The sequence below is a fragment of the Lagopus leucura genome, unplaced genomic scaffold (assembly GCF_019238085.1).
Source record: "Lagopus leucura isolate 7727_CA_CO unplaced genomic scaffold, USGS_WTPT01 Super-Scaffold_100043, whole genome shotgun sequence".
NCBI lineage: Eukaryota > Metazoa > Chordata > Aves > Galliformes > Phasianidae > Lagopus > Lagopus leucura.
The window spans coordinates 1226572-1249110 of record NW_024962290.1 but is presented as its reverse complement, the minus strand read 5'-3'; the positions used below and the strand labels follow the sequence as shown (position 1 = coordinate 1249110).

At 49.0% G+C, this 22539-nt stretch overlaps 3 protein-coding genes across 8 annotated transcripts in view; all 3 read right to left on the bottom strand.

Annotated features, from left to right (window-relative positions):
* Nucleotides 1–11297, bottom strand: part of NGF (nerve growth factor) — a 47954-nt gene extending 36657 nt beyond the window's left edge. For 2 of the 3 annotated variants that reach the window (XM_042884224.1, XM_042884225.1), the window contains exons 1-4: nt 11176–11297; nt 8667–8757; nt 3808–4164; nt 1917–3030 (exon numbers count right to left, since the gene is read on the bottom strand). The gene's annotated coding sequence lies outside the window, so the exon portion shown is untranslated. The remainder of the gene's footprint in view (nt 1–1916; nt 3031–3807; nt 4165–8666; nt 8758–11175) is intronic. The other variant, XM_042884228.1, reaches the window with a different exon arrangement.
* Nucleotides 11298–15079: 3782 nt separating this feature from the next.
* Nucleotides 15080–19402, bottom strand: FANCE (FA complementation group E). Of its 4 annotated transcripts, XM_042884332.1 has the most exons (12): nt 18947–19402; nt 18600–18814; nt 17723–18335; nt 17291–17335; nt 16982–17041; nt 16764–16907; nt 16556–16679; nt 15876–15951; nt 15733–15799; nt 15536–15661; nt 15367–15435; nt 15080–15294 (listed from the first exon to the last, which is right to left on the bottom strand). In XM_042884332.1, exons 2-12 carry the CDS (start codon nt 18812–18814, stop codon nt 15097–15099), a joined length of 1737 nt encoding a protein of 578 aa, XP_042740266.1. In that variant the 5' UTR covers nt 18947–19402; the 3' UTR covers nt 15080–15096. The 4 variants fall into 4 exon arrangements, with proteins under 4 accessions (XP_042740266.1, XP_042740267.1, XP_042740269.1 ...); XM_042884335.1 differs by having other exon boundaries at nt 15204–15294; nt 15367–15478; nt 18600–19402; XM_042884334.1 differs by having other exon boundaries at nt 15204–15294; nt 15367–15455; nt 18600–19401.
* A 112-nt stretch (nt 19403–19514) lies between these two features.
* LOC122187037 (probable E3 ubiquitin-protein ligase makorin-1) lies at nt 19515–21379 on the bottom strand. The gene is made up of 6 exons (XM_042884215.1): nt 21154–21379; nt 20829–20914; nt 20513–20733; nt 20038–20148; nt 19836–19968; nt 19515–19763 (listed from the first exon to the last, which is right to left on the bottom strand). Exons 3-6 carry the CDS (start codon nt 20644–20646, stop codon nt 19608–19610), a joined length of 534 nt encoding a protein of 177 aa, XP_042740149.1. The 5' UTR covers nt 20647–20733; nt 20829–20914; nt 21154–21379; the 3' UTR covers nt 19515–19607.
* Nucleotides 21380–22539: the final 1160 nt, after the last annotated feature.

Sequence of the window (22539 nt, the reverse complement as noted above, 5' to 3'; positions counted from 1 at the left end):
ATGGATTTTAAACTCATCCAGGGCTGGTGACTCCACCACCTCCCTGTGCAGCCCATTCCAGTGCTTAACAACCCTTTCTGTAAAGAACTTCTTCCTGATATCCAACCTAAACCTCCCCTGGCACAACCTGAGGCCATTTCCCCTCGTCCTGTCACTTGTCACCAGTGAGAAGAGACCAGCCCTGCTCTACAGCAATCACCTTTCAGGTATTTGAGGTATTTATCAACTGTACCCTGTTCTGTGGTGATCCACAATTAGGAAAAAAAAACCCAAAAAACAAAAAACCAAACAAGACTAACAAGGATTTGTTTCCAAGAAGCAATATATTATATTACATTAAACATAAGACCAAAAATTTTTGGAGAAGATAATAACGATTCCATTCATGAAATGCCACGCACATCTGAATGAATGCTTTTATTTGTCATAGTGTGTCTTCAAGATTTGATAAGTGCTGATGTTGAGCAGTTCAAACACACCTGCACATCTGCTGTGTTGATGCATGCATCACCTGCACGGTGTTTGGCACTCTTCTATACCACCACAGTACAGACAGCACCCAGACCTACAGGAAAGGCTGGCACTCTGCTGATGAGCTGGTTTGGACATTTACACTCTGCTGTGGGAAATCCTTACCAAGCAGCATACATTCTTTTAACTGACTTTCCTTTTTGGTTTCCATGCCTCAGTGGACTGATGAGTGGCTTGATGGAAGAAAAACTCTCCCTGGAGAAGATTTCTAATTTTGCTCCCTGGGTGAGCAGAAAATTTTAAAGAGCAGGCTGCAGGCTGACACTGGTGGAGGAGGGCTGGGAAAGGTCAGAGACCCCTGAATCATAGCTTTGTTTTCAGCAGCTCCGCTGGTGAAGCCCCCTAGACATTCTCCAAGGCTCTCTGTTTGAGAGACAGCTCATTTCCCCTCCTAGATTTATAAGACTGTTTAAAATTGTGACATCTTTAGGGCCCTCGAGGCCAGCATATATGGATGAAGCTGGGAAAACTGCAAACGCAGAATTAAATACATTTCTATAAAGGCAATGCCAGTTTTCTTCCACTAAGACTCTTGCAGTCAAGATGCTCCTACAACATAAGCATGAGCAGTTTGCACTGGAGGGCAAAATCCTCGAAACTCTGTTTCTCTAAGCTCCAAAACATTCAATTTTTACTATTTGTCCTTAAAATAATTGGGTTTTTTTTTTTCACTTAAGTGACACTTTCTGTATCTTTCATACAATAGTTGCAAATCGCTGTCCTACTACGGAAGTGAATGTTATAGATAGCAGCAGAGGCTTCTATCTTGTTTTGTAAATAAGTTTAAAAATGATTTCTTGAAAATCAAACCTTTCACAGCAATGCTTTTTGTATCAAGTTGTGGAGTTTAAACAATTTTTTTTTTTAATTACTGTTCTAACAATTTTAGGAGTTTTTTGGGGGTTTTTTGGGTTTTTTTTTTTTGTTTTTCCAAATGAAGCACTTCATTCTAAAGCAGAAAATCTCCATCATGGAAGTATTGTCATCTCTTTGTATACTCTATATATCTATATGTATATAGATATATATATATCTATAAAGTCTTTCAGGCTGCTATAATACATCTTCTAGAATGCTGAACTTTGGTTTTCTTTTACACCAAAGGCAGTAGAGGGGAACTATCAGATTCTTGCTAGGGAACAGAAAAATCTTCTATTTTTGTTCCCCTTTCCCTTATGCACGCTCAGGTGGGGTGCCTGGAATCATGCAGGATTCAGGAACCCCAGGAATTCCTTATCTGCAATGCAAGGTTAAAACACACCACATTTACCTTAATATTCCAGTGGGTTGGGTTCTTTTACTTTGTAGAAATGTGGAAATAGATGGAATAAGCAAAGGGATGGTAGTCACACACCCAATGCTACCAGAAACAAAGAAGTTCTTACCACGTTTCACACTGACTCTTGCCTTTTCCTCCTGAAAGGTTCATGGCATTCAGCATTTGATTTAACAAAACTTGATGATCACATCCATGTCTCTTGGCTGCTGGTGTGACAGTTACACGTGGATGTCCTTGCAGAAGACGATTACCTTTTGCAGTCTTAGCAATGGCAGTAAAATATGCCTTCCTAGGCCATTAGTCCTAGCTTAAAGCAGGAAAAGGAAGGATAAATGCATCTGACTGACAAAAATTCTTAGTTTATCTTCTTCAAACTTGACAGAAGTCTTACTTGGCACTTGCGAGGCATGTGTCATAAATAAGTGATTTATTTTTCATATACATATTTAAGTGCTAAGTTATACTGCTTTTCTTAAGGCATCGTATCAAATTGTATTATTCCTCCTAATACTGTGGGTCTGTTGAAATCTGAGCTCAGGCCTTGTTTCAGATTTCTTTTTTCTTCACTTCCTGCTCGCACAGTTCATCATGTGAGTGAAGTTTTTCCATATCTCGACTATTTCCTAGAAATAGTTCCTTTCCTTTGTACCATATTAGTACTGGCACACCAGTCACACAGATGGATTCTATCTGCTCTCATCTGCAATGAAATTAGTACCGAGTTCTTCATCTAAACCACTCCAGCATGCAATGTAATTCTTTTATATCCGTATTGATTTTTTAATTATGAAGATCAAAGGTATGAGTCAACCAACAAATAATTTTCAGTCTTCTTTGCATCTCAGTGTTTTTATGTCCTTGGACTTCTATTGACCAGAAGACCGTAGCTTTGCACTTGGAAATTGTTTGATTTGACAGGTTCTGTATTTGCGACATCAAAATATGTTGCTATGGAAAATGTTACAAGTTCTAATTAAAAATGCAGAGGTCACAAGTTTCCCAGAACCAGTAGGGCGTAGATCTTAGGAAAAAAGAATCACAACATAAAAAATCCAGAGATATGTCAGTCTGCAATTTTCCAGATCCGAAAGGAGTGCAGCAAGTGTTCAGAAAAAATACATGAGACTGGAATTTTGATCAAGTTCCCTTGCACTCATTCATATGCTGTGTGTACACCTTTCCCTTGGCACAAATTGCCTTCGCAAATCATGCACAGAGCTCTGAAATGTCCACACACAAATTAGAGGAGAGTTAGTAATTTCATGTAAATTAGTAGAGAAAGTAGACCTGCGTGGTGGTTCTTTCAAATCAAATGCCAGCACTGAAATACCCTCCACGTAACATCCAAGCATTCTGCCACCTACACGCATCCATCGCTTCCTTTGAAGGTTGGTCCATGTTCACTTATGACTCACTGACTCTCCTTCTCTTCATTACCTCTTTATTTGTTCAACTGTTTCTACATTCATACATTTTTCTTTGTAAACAATCCTTGTGACTTTCTGTTCCTTTTGCTCCAGTTCAGCCAAACCACAAGAACCAGTGGTGCAAGTGCAGGCCTGAGGCAGTAATATCTGAGCTGGAACATCTGTAAGATGTACCCACAAACTGTTCCAATCAGAACCTAAGAGTACCTCAGCTGCAATGAATTCATCCATGCTCAGTGCCATGCTGTTAGGAACACACCTGTTTTGGAGATTTTGGCCTTGCATAACACAAGACTTTTCCATTTTCACTCAAAATACATTCTGTTTCTTATCTTTTTATGGCGTTGGAATTCTCAGTGCTTTCTTTATTCTTTCTTCTTTTTATTGTTTTTCCAAAGCAGTGACGTGTCGTTACTACAGCATGGGACCAAGTCAGCTTCAGTTTCCTACTGGGACAGAATCCTGTGCTATGCAGGTTGCAAGATTGCAGTCTGATGGCTCCTCAAACCCACCTTTTGGGTTTCCTCACCCAAACGCTTTTCTAGATAATAAAAAACAAATATCACTTACCTGAGTTTGCCATAATACAAATGCATGTGAGCACTGTATCACAACTGCTGGGAAGCAGCTGAGCAGCAGCAGGTCTCGTTGTGTTTAATCTTCATCTTCTTGTATCAACTGAGACTCACATGGCCCACAGAGAATCATTCTCTTGACAGAAGTGCAATCAGAAGTGGGTAAGCAGACAATTGTTTTTATGTACATTTTGTTAAACCAGATGTGAATTTTGCAGAACGTTTCAGTTATCTGCCGAAGATCTCACAAAGGTACAGCATGAGACTTCATGAGGTAGACTTACCACAGTATGGATGTACACGTAATCTTTCTTTCTTTTCCTTTTCCTTTTTAACGATCTTTTCGGCGTTTCTGTAAGAATTCAATACTTGGTTTGTTGCCAGAGTTAACATGTGGGTGACTAACATGGCTGTGGCCTCAGGCCACAACCCTTAAACTGAGAAGATAGAAGGTCAAGTGGAATACGAGAGCATGAAATGGACTTTGTTGTTAGTATAGGCATTTTTTTCATAACTGCAGAAACTGGCATTGGGATGATGAATTTCAAAGCCTTTCTGCATCATTTCAGTATAATAGAAAATACCATAATTGATAAATCAACAGTAGAGCCCCTCTCCCCTCCCCCAGCACTACTTTTTCCGTTTTAAACTACCATGGTTAATTAGGACAAGGACTGGATGCCTTCATGAACTCTTAAAATGCCGATCTACAGTTTTCTGAAAGTAGGAAATGTCATTCATCTGTATTTAATTAAACTTTTTAAAGTCTATGAACAGAGCTCATTACCACGAAAAATTCTGGGCAGCTGCCTTAAAGCAGTTTCTACAGTTACTTCCTTCTTTCTCTGTTAATAAGGAAAGAATTTCTCAGATAGCTACAGGATAAATTTGGGATCAAGATCCAAATTATTTTGTTTTTTTTTATTGAACTGAAGCACTGCCAGATCTTAACTTCCTTATTCTAAGAGGAGAGACTGGATTCAGATGGCAGTTTAAAAGGCAGCCATGCTCCTTAGAAGGTACAAACCTTCTGCCTTACTCGTTTCTACATTGATAATTTACTTGTTAAAATTACCTTGTTAAAATGTAGACTAATTAGGCTAATCATTTAAAATTTCCTCCCGCTTAATATGCTATTAGAGACTTTAAATAATACTTTCCTCCTTTTTCTGTACAGATAGTACAGATCTTTTTTCTGTCACAAAGCAACAGAAAGTTACAGTCATTTTACATGAGCTTAGTATTTCCATTTTCCTATGTTAATTGTGGACATACTTTTATTGCTGCCTGCCTTTCCTCTTAATTGATGCTTTTAAAAATAAGGCACATACTGTGAAAAGGCATCATCTTTAAGGGACGTATTACATCATACCAGCCACTATGAAGAATTAACTCTATCCCAGCCCAAACTAGAACAGTTGCAGTGCTTCCTAGGAGAATCAGTGCCAGCTCTCAGCACCACATATACTGAGGACTGTTGTTTCTCATGCAACAGCTAGAAAAACGTCTGGGGCTTTGCCTAGAAGTTGACAGACAAATTTAAATAGTCCCTGTAAATATTTTGGATGTAGAAATTGAAACCAAAGGGAAGTTTACTTACTATGTTTGCTATATAAAGGAAGTTACTTGCTATGTGTCCTATAAAATACAACAGTTTCTTGCAAGGCTTAGCAATGAGCTCACATCTACCCATTATGCACTGCACACACTTATGTGAAAACAATCTGGGCATAATAATCAGCGTTTCCTGCACCATGGCTCAGTATCCTTTTAAGCAGCTTAGTTCTTGCTCTTTCAGGTTTTGGTAGCACTTTGGTTCACAACAAAGGGCAAAGTTCTTGATGAATTAAAATGAGGGCCACTCTGTTTGGTCGCTGTAACCAACAGGCATAGCTGATCACCAGGTGACAGTTCTACGTTCAGAAACATTTGGATCAGTATCTTCCAAATGTTCATCCCAGTTGTCACAAAGAAAAACGGCGTTGTCTTCTGTTGTCTGACACCTGGCTGCTTTTTGGGGTTTTTTTGGGTCATCCATTGATTTCCAGCAGGGAATCATCAGGCCAATGAAACTGTACAACAGAGTCACTTTTGTACTCTAGAACATACAGCTCAACCTGTTTAGATAGCAACAAATAATTTGTACTAAGCAAAAGCCCTAATGCATGGTAAGATAGTACTTATTTTCTTCAGAAATTGAAATAAATTTGAATTTGCATCAATTTCCATCCCCTTATAAGAAAATTCTTTGCTTTCTTACTTCTTAGGCGTATGGGCTGTTTTAATTTCATTAACAAAAGTGACATTTTTCTAGCTCTGTGTCTAAACTGACTAATCCAAATTCTGAATCTTGAGGGGGGGTGGAGATCAAGAATAATTTCAAACTAGAGCTGGACGTCGTACAACACAGCGGTCAGAATCTTCCTGTTTGAGTTCAGGGTTTTAGTTTGGTCAGTCAGAGGAACTCTGTGTGGAATTACTCACAATCACCAATGGCTCCAATACTTCATAAAGTTATTCTGGGAACTTTTCTTCTAGGTGGGTTATCAGACATAGATGGAGTCTCTTTAGAACAGAGCTAGCATTAAGTAATTAACTAATAGCTGATCTCATGCTTTGGTAATAAGGAACTAGATTATTAAAAATGGGCAGATAGGAGATGGAGAGAGAAGAAGTTTGTTTAGCTTCATCATTAGAACTGGTGCTGGCTACGACCAAATTAATATAACATCTTTCCCACTGTTAAGACTTTATGTTGCAAATCTTTAAAACACATCTGTCATGTTCTCTTTAAAATAAAGGAAATAAAAGCAGATTTTTTTTTAAAGAACTGTACAGTCTGGATACATTTTCCATTTTTCAGTTATCATGCATGTCCCATGGAAGTCAAACTACAGAGTAGCTCTGGTCCTTTTCTAAATGTTAGGTTTTGGATATTTATTTTTTCTCACGTCCTTCTCTTGGACACTGCATGCAGTAATAATAGGCAGACCATCTTAACAGCAAAGCTTCAGAACAACTAATGTTGTATTATGATCAGAGGCATAAGAAAGAGACTGTTAAGTCAGTGAACATGGGGAAGGTAAATGGGGAACGACTATTTCTCTTACTTTTGCAATGCAAGAAATGCAAGCTCCCATCTAAATCAACTAGTAGATGATTAAAACAAGGAAATGGAAGTATAAAATGTATTCCATTGACAGAGGGTACTGTGAAAGGTAAAAGGAACAGCTGAGACAAAGAAGGGTCAGGACAGTTCTTGATGTATTAGGATAGTGTGTTCTTGAGCACAGGTCACAAAAGAGAAAAAGCTCCATGGTTTTGTGACTGCATTATTCTCTGCAAGTCGTGCTGCCCATTCATGCCAGAGAATTCAGTCCAGTGTTGGTGTGGTTTTGGTTGCATTTTTTCAAATAACATGGAGCAGAATGAGATGAGCGAGCTCTTCCTCCTGTTACCATCAACTTCATAATAGAAAACTATATAAATCTCATAAATGGCTGGTCAAATAAGTGCTGACTGTTGGAGTCCCCCAAAATCTCTGCACCTACTTTGACAAATTGTGCTCCTTCATCTGACTCTGAAATTGCAACTTAGAAGAGATGCAGCACTTTCTAACTTGAGGTCCTTCATTTTCAGTTTGGCCATACGATGTGTCGTCTCACCAGACTGTGGTGGGACAGCTGGTTTGCAGTGAACTCGAAGATAAAGATAATTACAGCGTCTGCAATTTGTCCAATTCACTTTCTCTAATTTCCTGTTTGCTGGTGCTCAAAACAACAAGTGCATTCCGTCATGAAAGGAATGAACCTACTGACAGGGAATGAGATGGAGTGGAAAGCAGCTGTGCTGCTGTTACAAACAAACTTTGTTCCAAAAACTCATTGATTACATGTACCAGAGCAGTGATACCATGTGCAAAAGAAGAGCAGCTCCATACTTCCATAAACTAAGGATGCAACAGAACATGTCCCTCTGGTGCTTTGAATTCTCTCATTCAGGCTATCAAACTGTAGCCTTAGGGATGCTTAGCAAAAGGGAGCTTGTACAAAGTAGGCAGGTTTTCACCTTATTTCCAAAACCACTGAGTTTGAAGTTCAAAATCAAATAACTTTCTATTTATTAGCAACATACAGTGAGCCAGTGTTTAAAAATGGCATCTGGCTGTAGTCACTGCCTGTGCCCCAAACCATATTTTCAGCTGACAGTGAGCCATGATGCTCACTGATGGGAGGTGACCCATTTTTCTCTGCGCATTCAGTTTGACTTTCTCTCCTTCATGCTGATTCAGCCATCTGGTAACTGTATTACAGTGAGTTTCCTGATGTGAGATGTGCGTATCCAGGGGCAGGGGACATTGCCATGACTCTTTGGAAGTTTCAGACTGATTATGGAGTGCCAATGGCTTGTTTTTCCCTCATATTCAGAAGCACTGTCCATGCTGCCAAATCAAAGTGAAGTTAGGGCAGCTGCCTCTGCAGGTACATTTGTTTTTAATCACTGTTTCTACTGTACTCAGGTCAAGGGACTCAAAGTGAGAAGGAAATGATCACAGGAAAACAGAGGTAAGATAGTAAGTTTGTTAATATCTCAACATTTACCCCAGTGCAGGATCTGTTTATTCCTGTGTCACTTCTGCATTTAAAAACAAATCAATAACACTAGCACAGTGTGTGATAATGAAAAGAGAGCATGAGGAAGCATGATGCTTAGATGTCCTTTTCTACGGGTGAATGAAGGAAAAGGCATTTCTAGCTACAGAGGTCTTTCAGAAGTACCTAATTAACCAAAGTTACTCTAATTGAATAGCTTGTACCAATGCTCTGTAAGCAAAACATGCAGCAAACAACTCACTCTTCTCCCTTGATCCATGTAGTCCAGTCTTGTCTCCTCTCATCTAAGACACCTCTTTCTCACATTTCTTCCACATTCCAGTAAAAAGCATCTGAAATGTAAAGAAACGTCAAGAAAGATTTCATATCAGGCTTGGTTTGCTCTGAAACTCTCTTTCATGCAAGGGAGAACACAAAGAAATACCACTGGCAATGCAATTGACAATAATGTGGCAAGAAGTCCTACATTTACTTGTAGTGCTACAGAATACACCAAATCCTTTAAAAACTTCAAAATGCAACAGGAGTGTAAGCAAATAGTTTCAGGTACCTGTCTGTATCATCAGAGATGGGAGAACTGAAGAAGCTTCCTAAGAATTCATTCATCCTGATCACTTTGCCTCAGGCTCACTGAATCACAGGTTAATTTATGAAGCCTTTTTTTTTTTTCATGGCAGAACCACCTTTTGTAATTAATTCCAGATGTAGTAATTAATTCTAGATGTAACTCTGGAAATATTCAGAAGCAGAAGCGTGGCCTATTGACAAACAGCTCTCATTTTCCATTGAAAGCTGTGATGATCTAGAGAATCAATCTTACACAGTATCTAACCTAATTAATTCTATGATGCGGATTCTGTAGTTCGAGGGCCACGTCACAGCTGGTTTGGAGCAGAAAGAAGTGGTTAATTTACAACTATTACTTCTATAGCTGGAGAACTGTTCTGTACCAATCTCACCAGAGCTTCGCATGGAAAACGTCCTCAGTGCAGAACAGTGAAATGAAGCTATCAACACTGACCTTTAGGAACTAAAAAACTTCTGTGCCTCAGAGTGCCTCAGGAGTGTTTCTGTATGATGGACACTTGGATGCAGCCAGTGGCATCTGGATGTGTCACAACTGTGTATTTACTTTGTAATTACGGATAGAGTAGCGACTTGGGATTGGCACAGACATTTGTGTATAGCCTGCAGAAAAGTTACTATGGGCAGCGTTCAGAAAAGTGCTCTTACACCGCTATTCAATGAGACTTGCATGCCTGCAAAATGTCACATTATCTTCCTGATTCCTTTTTGCCTTCTGAATGAGGCACTCTCCCCATTAGCCTCAATGAAGGCTTTGTTTTTGTCTTCAACACTCGGAACAAACTTTCTGGCCAGCAGAACGAAAATCGCTAACACAAAGGATATTTTTCTTCTCTAATTGCCATAAGACTGGGAATATTGCTTGCTGTCAGACTGAGCTGAGAGCCTATTGAAAAAGACTGGATAAACTGACAAGCTTTTTCTCCATAGGCCCTGAAGTGTGCGTCCCACCAGTAATGCTTTTGAAAAGATTATTTGGATACTGTGTGCCAGATCTGAGGCCTTATCTCTTGGAAACTGAGCTCTGTTAGGGAAGAGGACCGTCTTAATGCTGTCATATTTAGCATTATAACCTATCACACTGATATCCTACATGGGGTTACGTGTTCAGAGATCAAGACCTAATAGGGAAGTGCTAAACTCCCTGTCCCTGGAGTTCAGACTCGGCAGAAAAACACAAGGGAATTATCCTATGGGGGCTCCTTGCAAACATCCCTCAAAAGCAGATTTTAATAAGAAAATAACATGGATAACTGTTCCTAGAGCCTATACGGATGTGCTGAGATGTCTAATTGTCTGCAGATATGGTCCACGTTGATAATAATGACCACTTGGAGAGGTTTCTTCTACTAACTTTGAGGCACTAGGGATTCAGCCTCAAAGAAGCCTGCGTCTTTTGATGGTGAATAATCAGCTATGAGAATACTGCCTGAAATTAATTTGTGGAGTAATACGTGGTCACTTCAGGAGGAAAAAAAAAAGGTAAAGACAAAGGTTGTATGGTCATTTGATGGATCTGTTATAAGATGTGGGAACACACTGCACAGGGTTGCATCCACGCGGGTTTTGGGTATCCCCAGGCGAGGCACAACCTGCTTCACTGTTCTGCCCTCCTCATGACAAACAGCAGCACCACATTGTTCTAACCGCTCTGCGCCGCAAGCCCGCAAATCTCTATGATATTTGGTCCTCCAGGCGGTAACACGCACGCGCAAGGAAGTAGCCTCTCTTTCCTCCAACCCCTCTGCGCTGCGAGTCCGCCGACGTCTTTGGTCCCTGGTCCTCCAGAACGCACTACGCACCTCCCGTGACACGCACAACTGACACAAACCTCCCACCCACAGCCACCCGCGTTCCACCCTTACGACTTCTGCTCCCGCTTCTGTCTTGCTTCGCGCGCTTCCACAGCCGAACCAACCACAAAACAACGCAGCAGGCCCCACAGCCTCAACACAGCCAAGCACCTCAACTACCGCCACCCCACATTCTTCCCCAAAAGACCTCTAATCGCGGATCCTCATCATAAGCCACATACTCTGAAGGCAGGGCGAGAATTCCTAAGCCCATCAGCAGTTCCCAGTCCACGTCCCCCATTCATTCCGCACTTCCTCTTACACCTGCACCCCTCCACGTGCCCGAGCGAATCCATAAACTCACTCTTTTACCTCACCGCTGCCTCCGCGCGCCCACTGATTGGCTCAGCGCATCCGTAATTTACATATAACCGCTCTGCGCCTCGAGTCTGCCAACTTCTATGGTGTTTGAGCCTCCAGGCAGTGAAACGCATGTGCACAGAAAGCCGGAAGTGATTTGCCTAAATTCTAGCTGCTCTGCGCAGAGAAACCACCACTCTATGGTAACTGATCCTCCGGCAGTAGTGCGCGTGCGCCAAAGCAAGCGGCACTTGCATGGATTTACGCTCACGCTCAGACCGGGGGAGCAGCCAGCCCCTCTGCTCCTATCGCCGCGTCCGATTGGCTCAGCGCCGGGGCTGACTGACAGGTGCCCGCCCCAGTTCCGCGCATGCGCACTGGCTCTAAGGCGCTCCCCGTTGCCTCGTATTGACTGCAATTTGGTACTGGAGGCGCTGCTGCGGGCTGAGGCTCTCGCTTAGAGCGTGGATGGCAGAACTCTGCGGTGGGCTGAGTGCAACCTGGAGAACCCTGGGGGTCTCTGGGAGTAATCTCTAAGTGAATTTGTTGTGGCAGAACAAAAGAGGCATCACTGCTTCAGGAAGCTTCACATGTTGGATTAAAACGCTGAGATTCGTTCTATACAGTGCACTTTAGGGTGTGCTTGAGTCCACTGGGGTGTCTTTGGAAGCCTCTAGAGCACAATGTGAGACTTCTACATCATCCTAGTGGACACCGAGGAGCTCTGGGAGTACCGCAGAGTTCTTCAGATTATGCCGGGGGCATTTTGGAGGCATCTAGGGCACACTTAAAAGCCTCTAAGATACCTAAGAACACATAGAGGAGCTCTGGAAGCACACAAATGTTTCTCTGAGTACATAGGGTGGCTCCTGGGAGGCCTGTAGGATGCCCTGAGAAGCATCTAGAGCAGCACAAAGCACAGTGAGAAACCCTGGGAGAACTCACTGGACATCTCCAGGAATCCAGCAGGACAAGGGGAAATGATTTTAAGTTAAGGGAGGGAAGATTTAGGTTGGATGTCATGGGGAAGTTCTTTACAGAGAGAGTGGTGAGGTGCTGGAACAGCTGCCCAGAGAGGTTGTGGATGCCCCATCCCTGGAGGCATTTGAGGCCAGGTTGGATGGGATCCCGGGCAGCCTGGGCTGGTATTAAATGTGGAGGTTGGTGGCCCTGCGTGTGGCAGGGGGTTGGAGATTCATGATCCTTGAGGTCGCTTCCAACCCGGGCCATCCTGTGAATCTTCCGCGGTGCCTGGAACACACCGGGGACTCTTGCTCAGGGCAGTGCCTGCAGTACCCACCGACGTCCAGCAGGTGGCAGCAGAGAGCCGCGGCGCTATCGGGAGGCGCGAGAGCCGCTCCGCGGCATTTCCAGCACCGCTCCGGAACCCGGCTTTGCTGCCCGGCTGCTGGTTGCCCAAACAAGTAGCGACAACGTATACACACAAATGTCTATCCGCTACTTAGTGTGGCACAACATCGAGCTTCCAGAGCTTGTTACTGCGCTGTAGAGCGCCCTGTAGGGTGCCCGTCCTTCTCCTCTCGCCTTTCCTTCCCTTTCCCAGGTGCTCTCCTTGCTTTGCTTTATTATTCCCATTACCTTTCTCCACATTGCTCAGAAATTCCATTTTCTTGATGAATATCAAATCCTAAAGCACTGCCATTCTATTAGAGTTATCCGGTTGGGTTGTATTGCATTTTGCATCTCACTCTAGGGCACCAGAACATAGAAGCAGATTGTGAGGTCTGATTTGGGGAAGGCAATTCTCTTGGTGGGGTCAGCATGGAGGGGCCAGAGCCCCAACCACAATAACCCCAATCCTAATAAAGCCCAGACCCCAAAAACAATACTAATCATCAGCCTAACAACCCTGAAAATAGCTGTAATAACCTCACAAAGCTTCTAACTCTAATTCTAATTCTTACCCCTAAACCCAGCACTAAAATTTTCTCTAATATTAATAACGTGGCGAAGGCTGGCAAAGCTGAACAGAACCCAAAGGGACCTCAGCAAATCCCAGCACAGAGCAGCGAACCCAAATCCATTCGAAACTACTGGAGAGAAAAGGGAAATCCCTTCCTTACAGTGAAAGAGGCAGATCTCTAGAGAAGAGGAAGCAGATAGGGAGCAGCTGTCAAGCGTCCCATAAATCAGCAGGACGTTATAAACACTGCCATGCACTGCAGTTAGGAAACATCCAACAATACTTCAGACTGTCAGTACCACCAGGAAATAAACAGCAGCCCAGCCTGGCTCTCCCTCATTCCAGGATAAGTTTCTACAAAGCCTGACTGATGCTCTCTGGCACTTCCACCTCTTTGCACTGCTCAGGCTGACTTTAAAGCTCCTGGGAGGGTCAAAACCACAGAACCAAGCAGCCTTCCCCCAGCACACCCAGCATTTCCAGGGTTTGCTTCCAGCCTCTCATGGTTTATTTTGCACATACACCTCACAGGAACCCAGGGTACGTGATAAGCTGCAGCCAACTGCAAAACCACAGCTGATGAGGCTCTCTGCAGAAACCAGCATCATGCTATTTCAGAGTTTCGTTCCTCTGGCTGGCACTAGACGTTAACGAACAAACTCGAAGCAGTAGCACGCTACACATTTGTGGTTTAATTCCTCTTCTCCTTGTGTGGATGGCAGCGTTTATGACTTTTTAAGCAGATGATGAAGTGCTTCATCAACAAAATGCACCATTGCAAACTCCAATGGAGGCTGTCCTCAGAAATCCACCCACACTCATCTTTTCCGTTCTCTGGTCAGAACGCATCCAGCTCAGGTTTCCAGCAGGTGCTTTCATGGGTAGAGAAGAGTAATCTGGGCACGTTGATGCCATGGCAGCACTTCCTATTAGTCACAGAATTGTGAAAGTTGGAAAAGAGCTCTAAGGACGTGAAGTCCAACCATCAGCCCATCCCCACCGTGCTGCTTATTGCCCTTCCTTTGGTGAGGTGCTCAGGGTGCAATTATCACTCCTTGCAGCACAGCAACACGTCACAGAGAGGCTGCTCCCAAAAGCCATGGAAAAAGAAAAAACAAAAAAAGGCTGATTTGAAGTTTACCTCAACCCCATTCTGCTGAGCCTCCCTTCCTGAACCAACAGGCACCGACCTGCACAGAGCCCTGAGCTGTGCCAGCCCCTCAAAGGACAGCAACTGGACAAAGCACCTCAGCACCAAATATGCCAGATGTGGAAACAACACAGAGCCCAGCCTGGAGGAAGAGAGATTTGTAAATAAATGCCAGCAGCGCCCAGAAATGGGCTGAGCTGTTGGACAGGAAGGCTGATGTGCGCAACCACTCGTGCCTTAGAAAATATAAACCCAATACAAAACCGTGATGGCCAATTAAGCCTCAACCGCAGCTGTCACGTTGTAACAGCACAGACATGGACAAAGTTGGCCATCAGGTCTCAACTCTGCCTGGACGCCAACAGCAGTCAGGCTATGGGATGCAGGCGGCGCATCTCACCCAATCCACACTGTCTGTGTGATGGAACTGAATGGCGTATCTCAATTTGTAACCCGAAGCCACTTTCGGCGTTACTGTCACCTTTACGCCACAACTCGCCTCACAGGCGCTGCCTTCCGGCCTACAAGTCCTGCCCCTCCCCAGCCGCCATATTGGGCGCGGCAGAACCGGAAGGCAAGAGGGAGACGCCATCTTGGTTGCTCGATTTGTCAGGGGAGGGAGACGCCATCTTGAGAGTGGCAGAACAAGAATGTGGTACAGCGAGTAGCCATCGTGAATGCTTGATTTGGCACAGCGGGAGAGGCCATCTTGAGAGTGGCAGAGTAGGAACGGGGGCAGCCATTTTGAGTGAGACATAGCGGGTGGGAGACGCCATCTTGAGTGTGGCAGAACCCTTTCCTCCCCACTCCTCCACTCCCTTCAAGTTTAAACGAGACAAACAAAGCAAATTGGAAGTTTTTATCTGAGGAAATCTCTATCTGCACAGCTCTGAGCACCCACTGGGAGGGCGCTGTGCAGCCACAGCCCAGCTCCCACACACCCACAGCCCTCCCTGGCTTTTATAGCCACGCATTGTGTCCCCATCATGCTGGCGAGCCGCACACAGCCATCCTCCCCTCCATCCATGGAAGCCTCCAACTGCTCCTCACCGCTCACCTGGAGGAGGAAGAGAGGAGAGAAATGAGAGGTTTCCCAGGGGAGGGCAGCCCACCCAGCAGCAGGTCGCACCTGCCCAGCACCGCCTGCACCGATCTCCTCAGGGCTGCGTTGCTGCCATCCAGAGCTGCTGCCAGACGGCTGCGGTGGGACGGGCTGAGCTGTGGGGAGAACAGATGTGGAACTGCAGAACAGGTTGAAGGGAGCCGTGAAGGGTCGGTGGCTGCAAGGCTGCGCTCACCTGGCTGCTGTACGTGGTCAGCACGGCCATCACCAGCTTGGCGTAGCTCAGCGATGTGGCAAAGGCTGGAGCCTGCTGGCACAGGGTGAGCACCAGGAGGTCAAAGAGCTCAGAGGGCAGCGGCTCCTGCAAGAGAGCGGGGAGCACTGCAGGCCTTCAGCCCGGCGCTGCTGGAGCTGCACACGATGCAGCCTCACCTGCCTGCCCAGCACCGCCAGCACCACCGGCAGCAGCTTCTCGGTCAGAGGGACTGCCAGCACCTGGCTGCAAAACACAGGAGATGTCTGTGCTGCTCACATGGCCTCGCTGGCTGCGCGCTCTGCAGCTCGTCGTCTCTCACCCCAACACCATTCTCACGTAGTCAGGCTCCAAGCACTCCTCTACAAGGTCACACACCAACTTGATCTGCTCTGCACCTGCAGGGGTAAAGCTGAGGCTGCCAAACCCATGTGGGTGTGCTGACCCTTCCTGCTGCCCCTTTCTGGATGGCCCAGTCAGGACACCCAGAAATCAAGTGGTGCCTCCTTCTGCTGTTTGGAGAACTCAGCATCCTTCATTCAGCTGCAAAAGCTGAACTGCCAACAGCTCCCAGCAGTGGGGGATGCTACCCTGCTGAAGGTTTAGAATCATTAAAGTTGGAAAAGATCTCTAAGATCAAGTCCAACCATCACTAAACCGTGTCCCCAAGTGCCACATCTCTGCGTCTGTGCAGAGCAATGCTTCCCTTGGGCAGTTTCAGCACAGCTTTAGGAACTGTCAGGAACCCCCAAGTCCATGAGGGATTGCAGCCCTCCCCCAAGAAGGCTGATGCTGGAAGCCAGTGTCATCTCCCTCCCTGTCAATACCAGGCATCCTTACACTCCTCTCCCATCCCAGCTTAACTTGCTCAGATTCTACCAGCACTGTGGTTCCTAACACACATTTAGGGTGATAAATGCCCTCAAAAAGACAGCACCCTGCAGTCAGAGCTTTCCCATAGCTCTCCTTTCCCACCCCTCCCGTCAGGGCAGCCCAGCACACCTTGCCCTGGCTCCTGCAGGATGTGAGCCACCAGGACCTGACAGAAGGGCTCTGAATACTTGGAGCAGAACGAGGTGAGAGCAGCCATGAGGTGGCGGGAGGGCAGCTGTGTGAGGGACAGGACCTATGAGCAGAAAAGGCAGAAGTGAGGATGCAGAGAAGGAAACAGGGCACACTCAGGCTGGAAAAGCTCTGCCAGAGCACTTACTCGTGTGAGGAAGAGCTGCTCAGCCAGAACAGCTGCGCTGGCATAGCTGAGGTCAGGTGTGAGAGCCAGCAACCAGCTGCAGAACTGCACCAAGAGCTGCTCTGGGCACGTGGAGAGCTGGAGGAAGGAGCACAGCCCCTCGAGCTGGGGACAGCAGAAAGGACAGGGCTGTCAGGGGCAGCAGCAGCACCGCCAGCTGCAAGGATACCAGTTCTCACCTGGCTTGGAGAGCAGCTGTTGAGGATGTGCAGCTCAGGTGGGATGCTCAGCTCTGTGCGCTGCAGGGAAATACCGTCCTTGGCTAATGCACCAAAAAAACCAAGCCAGAAAATGTTGCTCTAGGGCTTTTCTCCTCCCTACTACCTCCTGGCCTGATCCACATGCTGTAGAGGAGGTGACACAGCTGGCCTGTTGTCTCCTGCCAGTCACCCTACAAAACCCATCTCCTCTCCCACTTCTTCTGGAGGCTCTGGGATGAGCCCATTTAGCCCACCTGCACCAAGGATGAAGGCAAAACAACCACTTACATTGGCTTCTTGCAGCAGCAGCATTTTCAGCCTTGGTCCATGCATCTAGGGAAAGTGAGGTGAAAGACAGTCAGACTCTGAAAGTTCACCAGCTGAAAGAGGGGAGCAAAACCTTCAGGTGGGGAGCTGTTGGTCAGTTTGCTTCCTGATTTCTAGGATAAGCACTTTGAGAAGCAGCATCCTCAAGAGTCATAAATCCCAAACTAGAGTCTCTCAGATGCCCATGCCATACACACAGCAGCAGACTGAAGGACCCAGGAGACTTTTTCCACAGCAGGGAAGCTGCAGAGGTGTCCCCAGGAGACACAGGGATGCTGCTAAAACAGCACCCACCACCTTGCCACAAGGCAGGGAAGGCTTGGCAAAGGGAGTGCAGAGAGATAGAATGGAGGAGGACTGAAACCCAGAGAAAGCAGAAACCCTCCCCAGTACCTGGATAAAGGACTGGACCTCTGCTGCAACCTCCAGCCCCGAAATCCTCCTGGGCTCCTCGTCTGCATCCTGCTGGGGGCTTTCCAAGGCAGCCCCAGCCGGGCTCTGTGCAGATCCATTCCCCAGTGTCTCCCCAGGCACCTCTTCTCCCACCCCAGCTGTGCCATCCAGCCCTCCCGGCAACTCAAACACCGCATCCTCCAGCAGTGGCCTCTTCTCCTCCCTCTCCTCACTCAGCTCCAGGCTTTCCTCCAGCGCCTTCTTGCGCTTCCCCCCTGGATGCACAGAACCAGCCGCATCCCCATCCTGTTTGGGGAAGCACCACTTCAGTTTCCTCCTCCCCTCCGCTTTGCTCTGGGCAATTTTCTGGCACAGACACTTGAGCTGCTGCTGGCAGGAAGCCGTCAGGGCAGGGGGAGGTGGGGAGGAACGCTCCTCTCCCCGCAGCAGCAGCACCCCCAGTGCGTGCACCCAGGGGTCAGGCTGGGGGTCCTGCCCTGCAGCATGCAGCAGCTGGTGGAGGCAGTCCGTGGGCACCATCGCTGCTACTGCATGCAGCAGGGAGAAGAGGTTCCTCTGGCACAGGATGGGGAGCAGCAGCAGCCGTGGTTTGCTGGAAAAAGGAAGAAAAAGAAGAGGCTGCATCACTGCAAAGCACTCGAGCTCTTATGTGCCTTCCTGAGCTGCGGAGAGAAGTGTAATAAGGGGAGGACGTTGGAGAGAACAGCAAACACCTCCAGTAGGTTTTGCAGAAAAGCAGCAGGACCGTTATCCACAGCGTTACACACGGACCACTGCACCGGGTGCACAGGAATTGGGAACTTGATGAACCCGACCTCCCACTGAGCCCCGAGTTTTGGGATCGCAGCTGACTCACACAGCCAGGGCTCCATCCGGCCCGTCCAGCGTGGGCTCCTCCGCACACAGCGCGCCCACAAAGCTCCGCCAGGGGAACGCGTGTCCCGGTCCTTCCTGGGCCTGCAGCCGCTGCAGCGCACGGAGAGCAGCCAGCGTCCCAGCGGGGCCGGAGGAGAGAGCGTGCAGCAGCAGGCGGCAGGGCTTGGCAAGCAGCTGCAGCCAGGGAAGCTCCATCTGCCCGCAGGGAAACAGGGAGCGGAGCAGCGCCTGCAGTGACCCGCTGGATGCTCCCAGAGCCCCGCGGCTCTGGGTGTGGGTGTGTGGGGGGCAGGGTTATGGGGAGGACCCCCAGGAAGGCCGCGTTACCGGCCGAGGCTCACGGCAGCTCTATGGGGCAGCGCTATGGGGCACCTCCACACGCTGCTCTCCGGCGGCAGCCGCAGCCCCAGGCAGAGCTCAGAGCGCTGCTCCCCTCCCTGCCCATCCGTGCTGGGGGCGATGCGCTCGGAGCCACGCGCGCCACTTCCGCACCCGGCGCGGCAAAAAAACCCAAAAGCGCGCGCTGTATGCAAATGATCCCACGTGCCGAGTGCAAAGGAGCCCTTAAAGGCGAACGCGCCGAGCCGCTCGGACGGGAGGGCTGAAGGCAGCGTCAGCGCTGTGTTTTATTTCGTCGTTCCTAGATTTCGCTAAAAACAGTTTAAAACCGCGCCCCAGGGCAGCCCGGCTCCCCGTTCCTCTCAGCACTCTGTGCCTTAAAACCTCCCTCCCCATCCCGGCTCCTGCAGTCTCCCAGAGGTGCAACAGGAGGGGCTGAACCCCGTTGCCCCACACTCCCCACCTCATCACCCGGCTCCACGGGCTCCAGCCAGGCTCGCAGCAGCCGGACCGTCCCATTCCCCACCCCACAGCTATCCTCCCTCCCCCCATACCAAAGCCAGGAGCAGCTCAAAGCATTAAAAGTGGATTATTCCATTCCCAGAAGATGCTTCCTTGAAGCCAAGAGCACCCAGCGAATACCCAGGGTTCAGTCTGAATCACTGATGTCCTCAAAGAGCATCCCATGGCTATAACTTGTGTACAGCAACTCCAGCTCCAGCAGAGCACTGGTGACAGCCCATTCAAGCAGGTAGAATTCATCTTCTTCCTCATCAGAACTTTCCAAGGGAGAGGGGCTGCGCTCCTGTGGCACAGGACAGATGGTGAGCCCGGCCCCACGGTGCCCCTACCCCAAATGATGCATTGCCCCACTCACTGCACGCATCCTCAGGCGCTGCCAGCTGTGCCGCAGTGCTGTTTGCCCACCGGGCAGCTCGTGCAGGTAGATGCAGTCAGAGCCAAAAGGGCAGCGGCCGTGGTTCCGGGTGAAGAATTTGCACCTGATTTGCCTGCAGGGTTCAAACAGCAGCTGTGAGCACTGCTGGAGCGCTGCAGAGCCCGCGGTGCTGTGCACTCACCCTGTCCGTGCCTTGAAGCTTTCGATGAGCTGCTGCTTCTCGTCTCCATCTGAGAGCCAGAACTTGCGGGGGATGTAGTAGGTGGAGGTGAGCCGGCACTCTGGGCAGGCTCTGAGTGAATGCAATAGAACCATTAAGGTTGGAAGACCTCTGAGATCCTTAAGTCCAACCCCACCCCCACAGACCGCATCCCTCAGTGCCACGTCTTGAACCCCTCCAGGTGACACCACCACTCCCTGGGTATCCCGTGCCAATTCCTCACCATCTTCCCAGTAAGACTTTTTCCTAATAGCCAACCTGAGATGGGTCCTAAAAAGGGAGCAGCCCTGGCAGAGCTCAATACCCACGTGGGAGCACCCAGCATCCTCATCCCATCCCCATCACAGCTCCCACTCTCAAGGAAAGGCTTCAGGGCACAGAGCAGTGGGGCAGTGACCCCATCCCTGCACTGCCCGTGTGTCCCTATGACACTCACTTGCTGACCGTGTTTGGGAAGTCCCGGCTGCGTCTCCACGTGCGGATGCAGCCCAGACAGAAAGCGTGGCTGCAGTTTGGGAGGATCCCAAAGAGCCGCTCCTCCGGCAGTGCCTTCTCGTAGACCCGCTCCATGCAAATGCCGCACACCACGGCCTCGCTGCGTGCCCTCAGATCTGCGATGGATACCGGAGCTGCGGCAGCACCGAGCTCTGTGGGATCCTACAAACAGAACAGCACAGCACTGCAGCCCGTGGCTTCACACCAGAGGGTCAACAGGGGCGACAGGGGCTGCACAGCCGTGAGACTGAACCCACCTCCGAGCACTGAGCCCACGCCGTCTGCACTGCTTTGCTGGGGGCTGAGGAACTGGGATCTGATCTCAGTCCCTTCAGGCGGGAACCTGAGCACAGAGGAGCTGTTAGAAAAGCACATCCCACCCCACCGTCGGGTCCAGCTGCCCGCAGAACACAGGCTCAGCACTCAGGTGCCCCCATCCCTTACAAAGAGAGCAGGAGAGTTTCCCACAGCCCCAGCACGGCTTTGTTTTGGGGGGGAAGGATGTGGGACAAGGGCAGACACACGCAGGGTGCTCCACCGCCACCCGCAGCCCCGCTGGTCCTGGGGCAGCCCAGCACCCACCTGCGGCACTCCGAGCTCTCGCAGAGCCGAATCCTCCACGGACAGCCCATCCGGGGGGGTCACCGCGTGCCGGGATGTTCTCAGTGCCATCCTCTTCCTCCGCCCGTGGCAGTCCGAAGGCTGCCCGCGTTGTGCTGGCAGCAGAGCTGTGCCCCGCTCCCCTCCGGCTCCGGACCACCACCCCCGGCTCTGACCCCCCCCGGCGGCGGTGCACCGGGCTGCGGCCGTTCACTGCGGGCAGCGGCTGCTCCGGGTCGTGCTGGGAGCTGGAGGAGCGCGGAGACACACAGAAGAGACACGAAGAGGAGTCACCCCCCCCGCTGCCAGTCCCGCCCCCCGACACGTCCCCATTCATTCACTCACTCTCCCGGAGCGCGGTGCCGGGCCGGGGGAACCTTCGTGCCGTGCGAGAATCGGCAGCGCTGCCCAAACCTGCACGAACCGCGGGCAAAATTCCTGCGGAAAGGGAGAAACTCCATGGCCGGGGGGCGGCCCCAAAACGCAGGGATGGAGCATCACCCCCCAGCAGTGGCTTTCAGGGATGCGACCACGTTTTGTCCCCAGCGGAGCTTCCGACTGAGCCTTATCTCCCCGCTAATTGCAAGGCAAAAGAAGCCCGAGGCTGGGCCGGAGGGGGAGCCTGAACTGCACAACTCTGAGGTAACCCCCCAGCTCTCCATAGGGGGCAGAAGGCAGCAAGGACTCCTCAACACGGGGCACCCACCCTGGACCCCCAGCTCGGAGGGGCTGCCGGGCACTTTCCTCTTCAACCCAACACTCTCCAGGGGAAACGCTGGGGGGGGGGAAGATGGGAATTCTAGAGACACGACGCTGCCCTTCAATGGGGCTCTGCTCAACGCCCGTTCTCCCCCAAAGCCTTTCCAGCAGCCCCCTTCCCCAAGCCCTACCTGCACAGGGGTCTCACAGAGGCCCCCCAGCCCCGTTGTGCCCCCGGTGCCACCAGTGAGCTCGGCTCCATTTCCTCCAGCAGTACAGAGGGTGAGAGGTACCTCTGGGGCTTTTATGACCTTGGTGGGGTGGGCACACCCTCACCTTAATTGTGTTAACCCTTGCCCTGCTTTTCCTCATGCTGGTGGGAGGTGTGGGGAAGCTCTCTATCCCCCGATTGCCATAAATCAGGTACGGGAAATGCAAAGGGACACGGTGTGACTTCCCCTGGAGCACCTGAGCAGGTTCACTATGCTGGTTCACTTTAGATCTGGGGCAGGGAGCACTTAAATGAAGCTGAGACCACATCACTGACAACACGCTCCCGCTGCCTTTTGGTCCCGTTGGAAATGCAGAATGCAGGCAGAAATAGAAATGCATCCCATGCTCTGTGCTGGAAACAACCTGAGCACTCAATCCTGCACAGAAGGGCTGGGT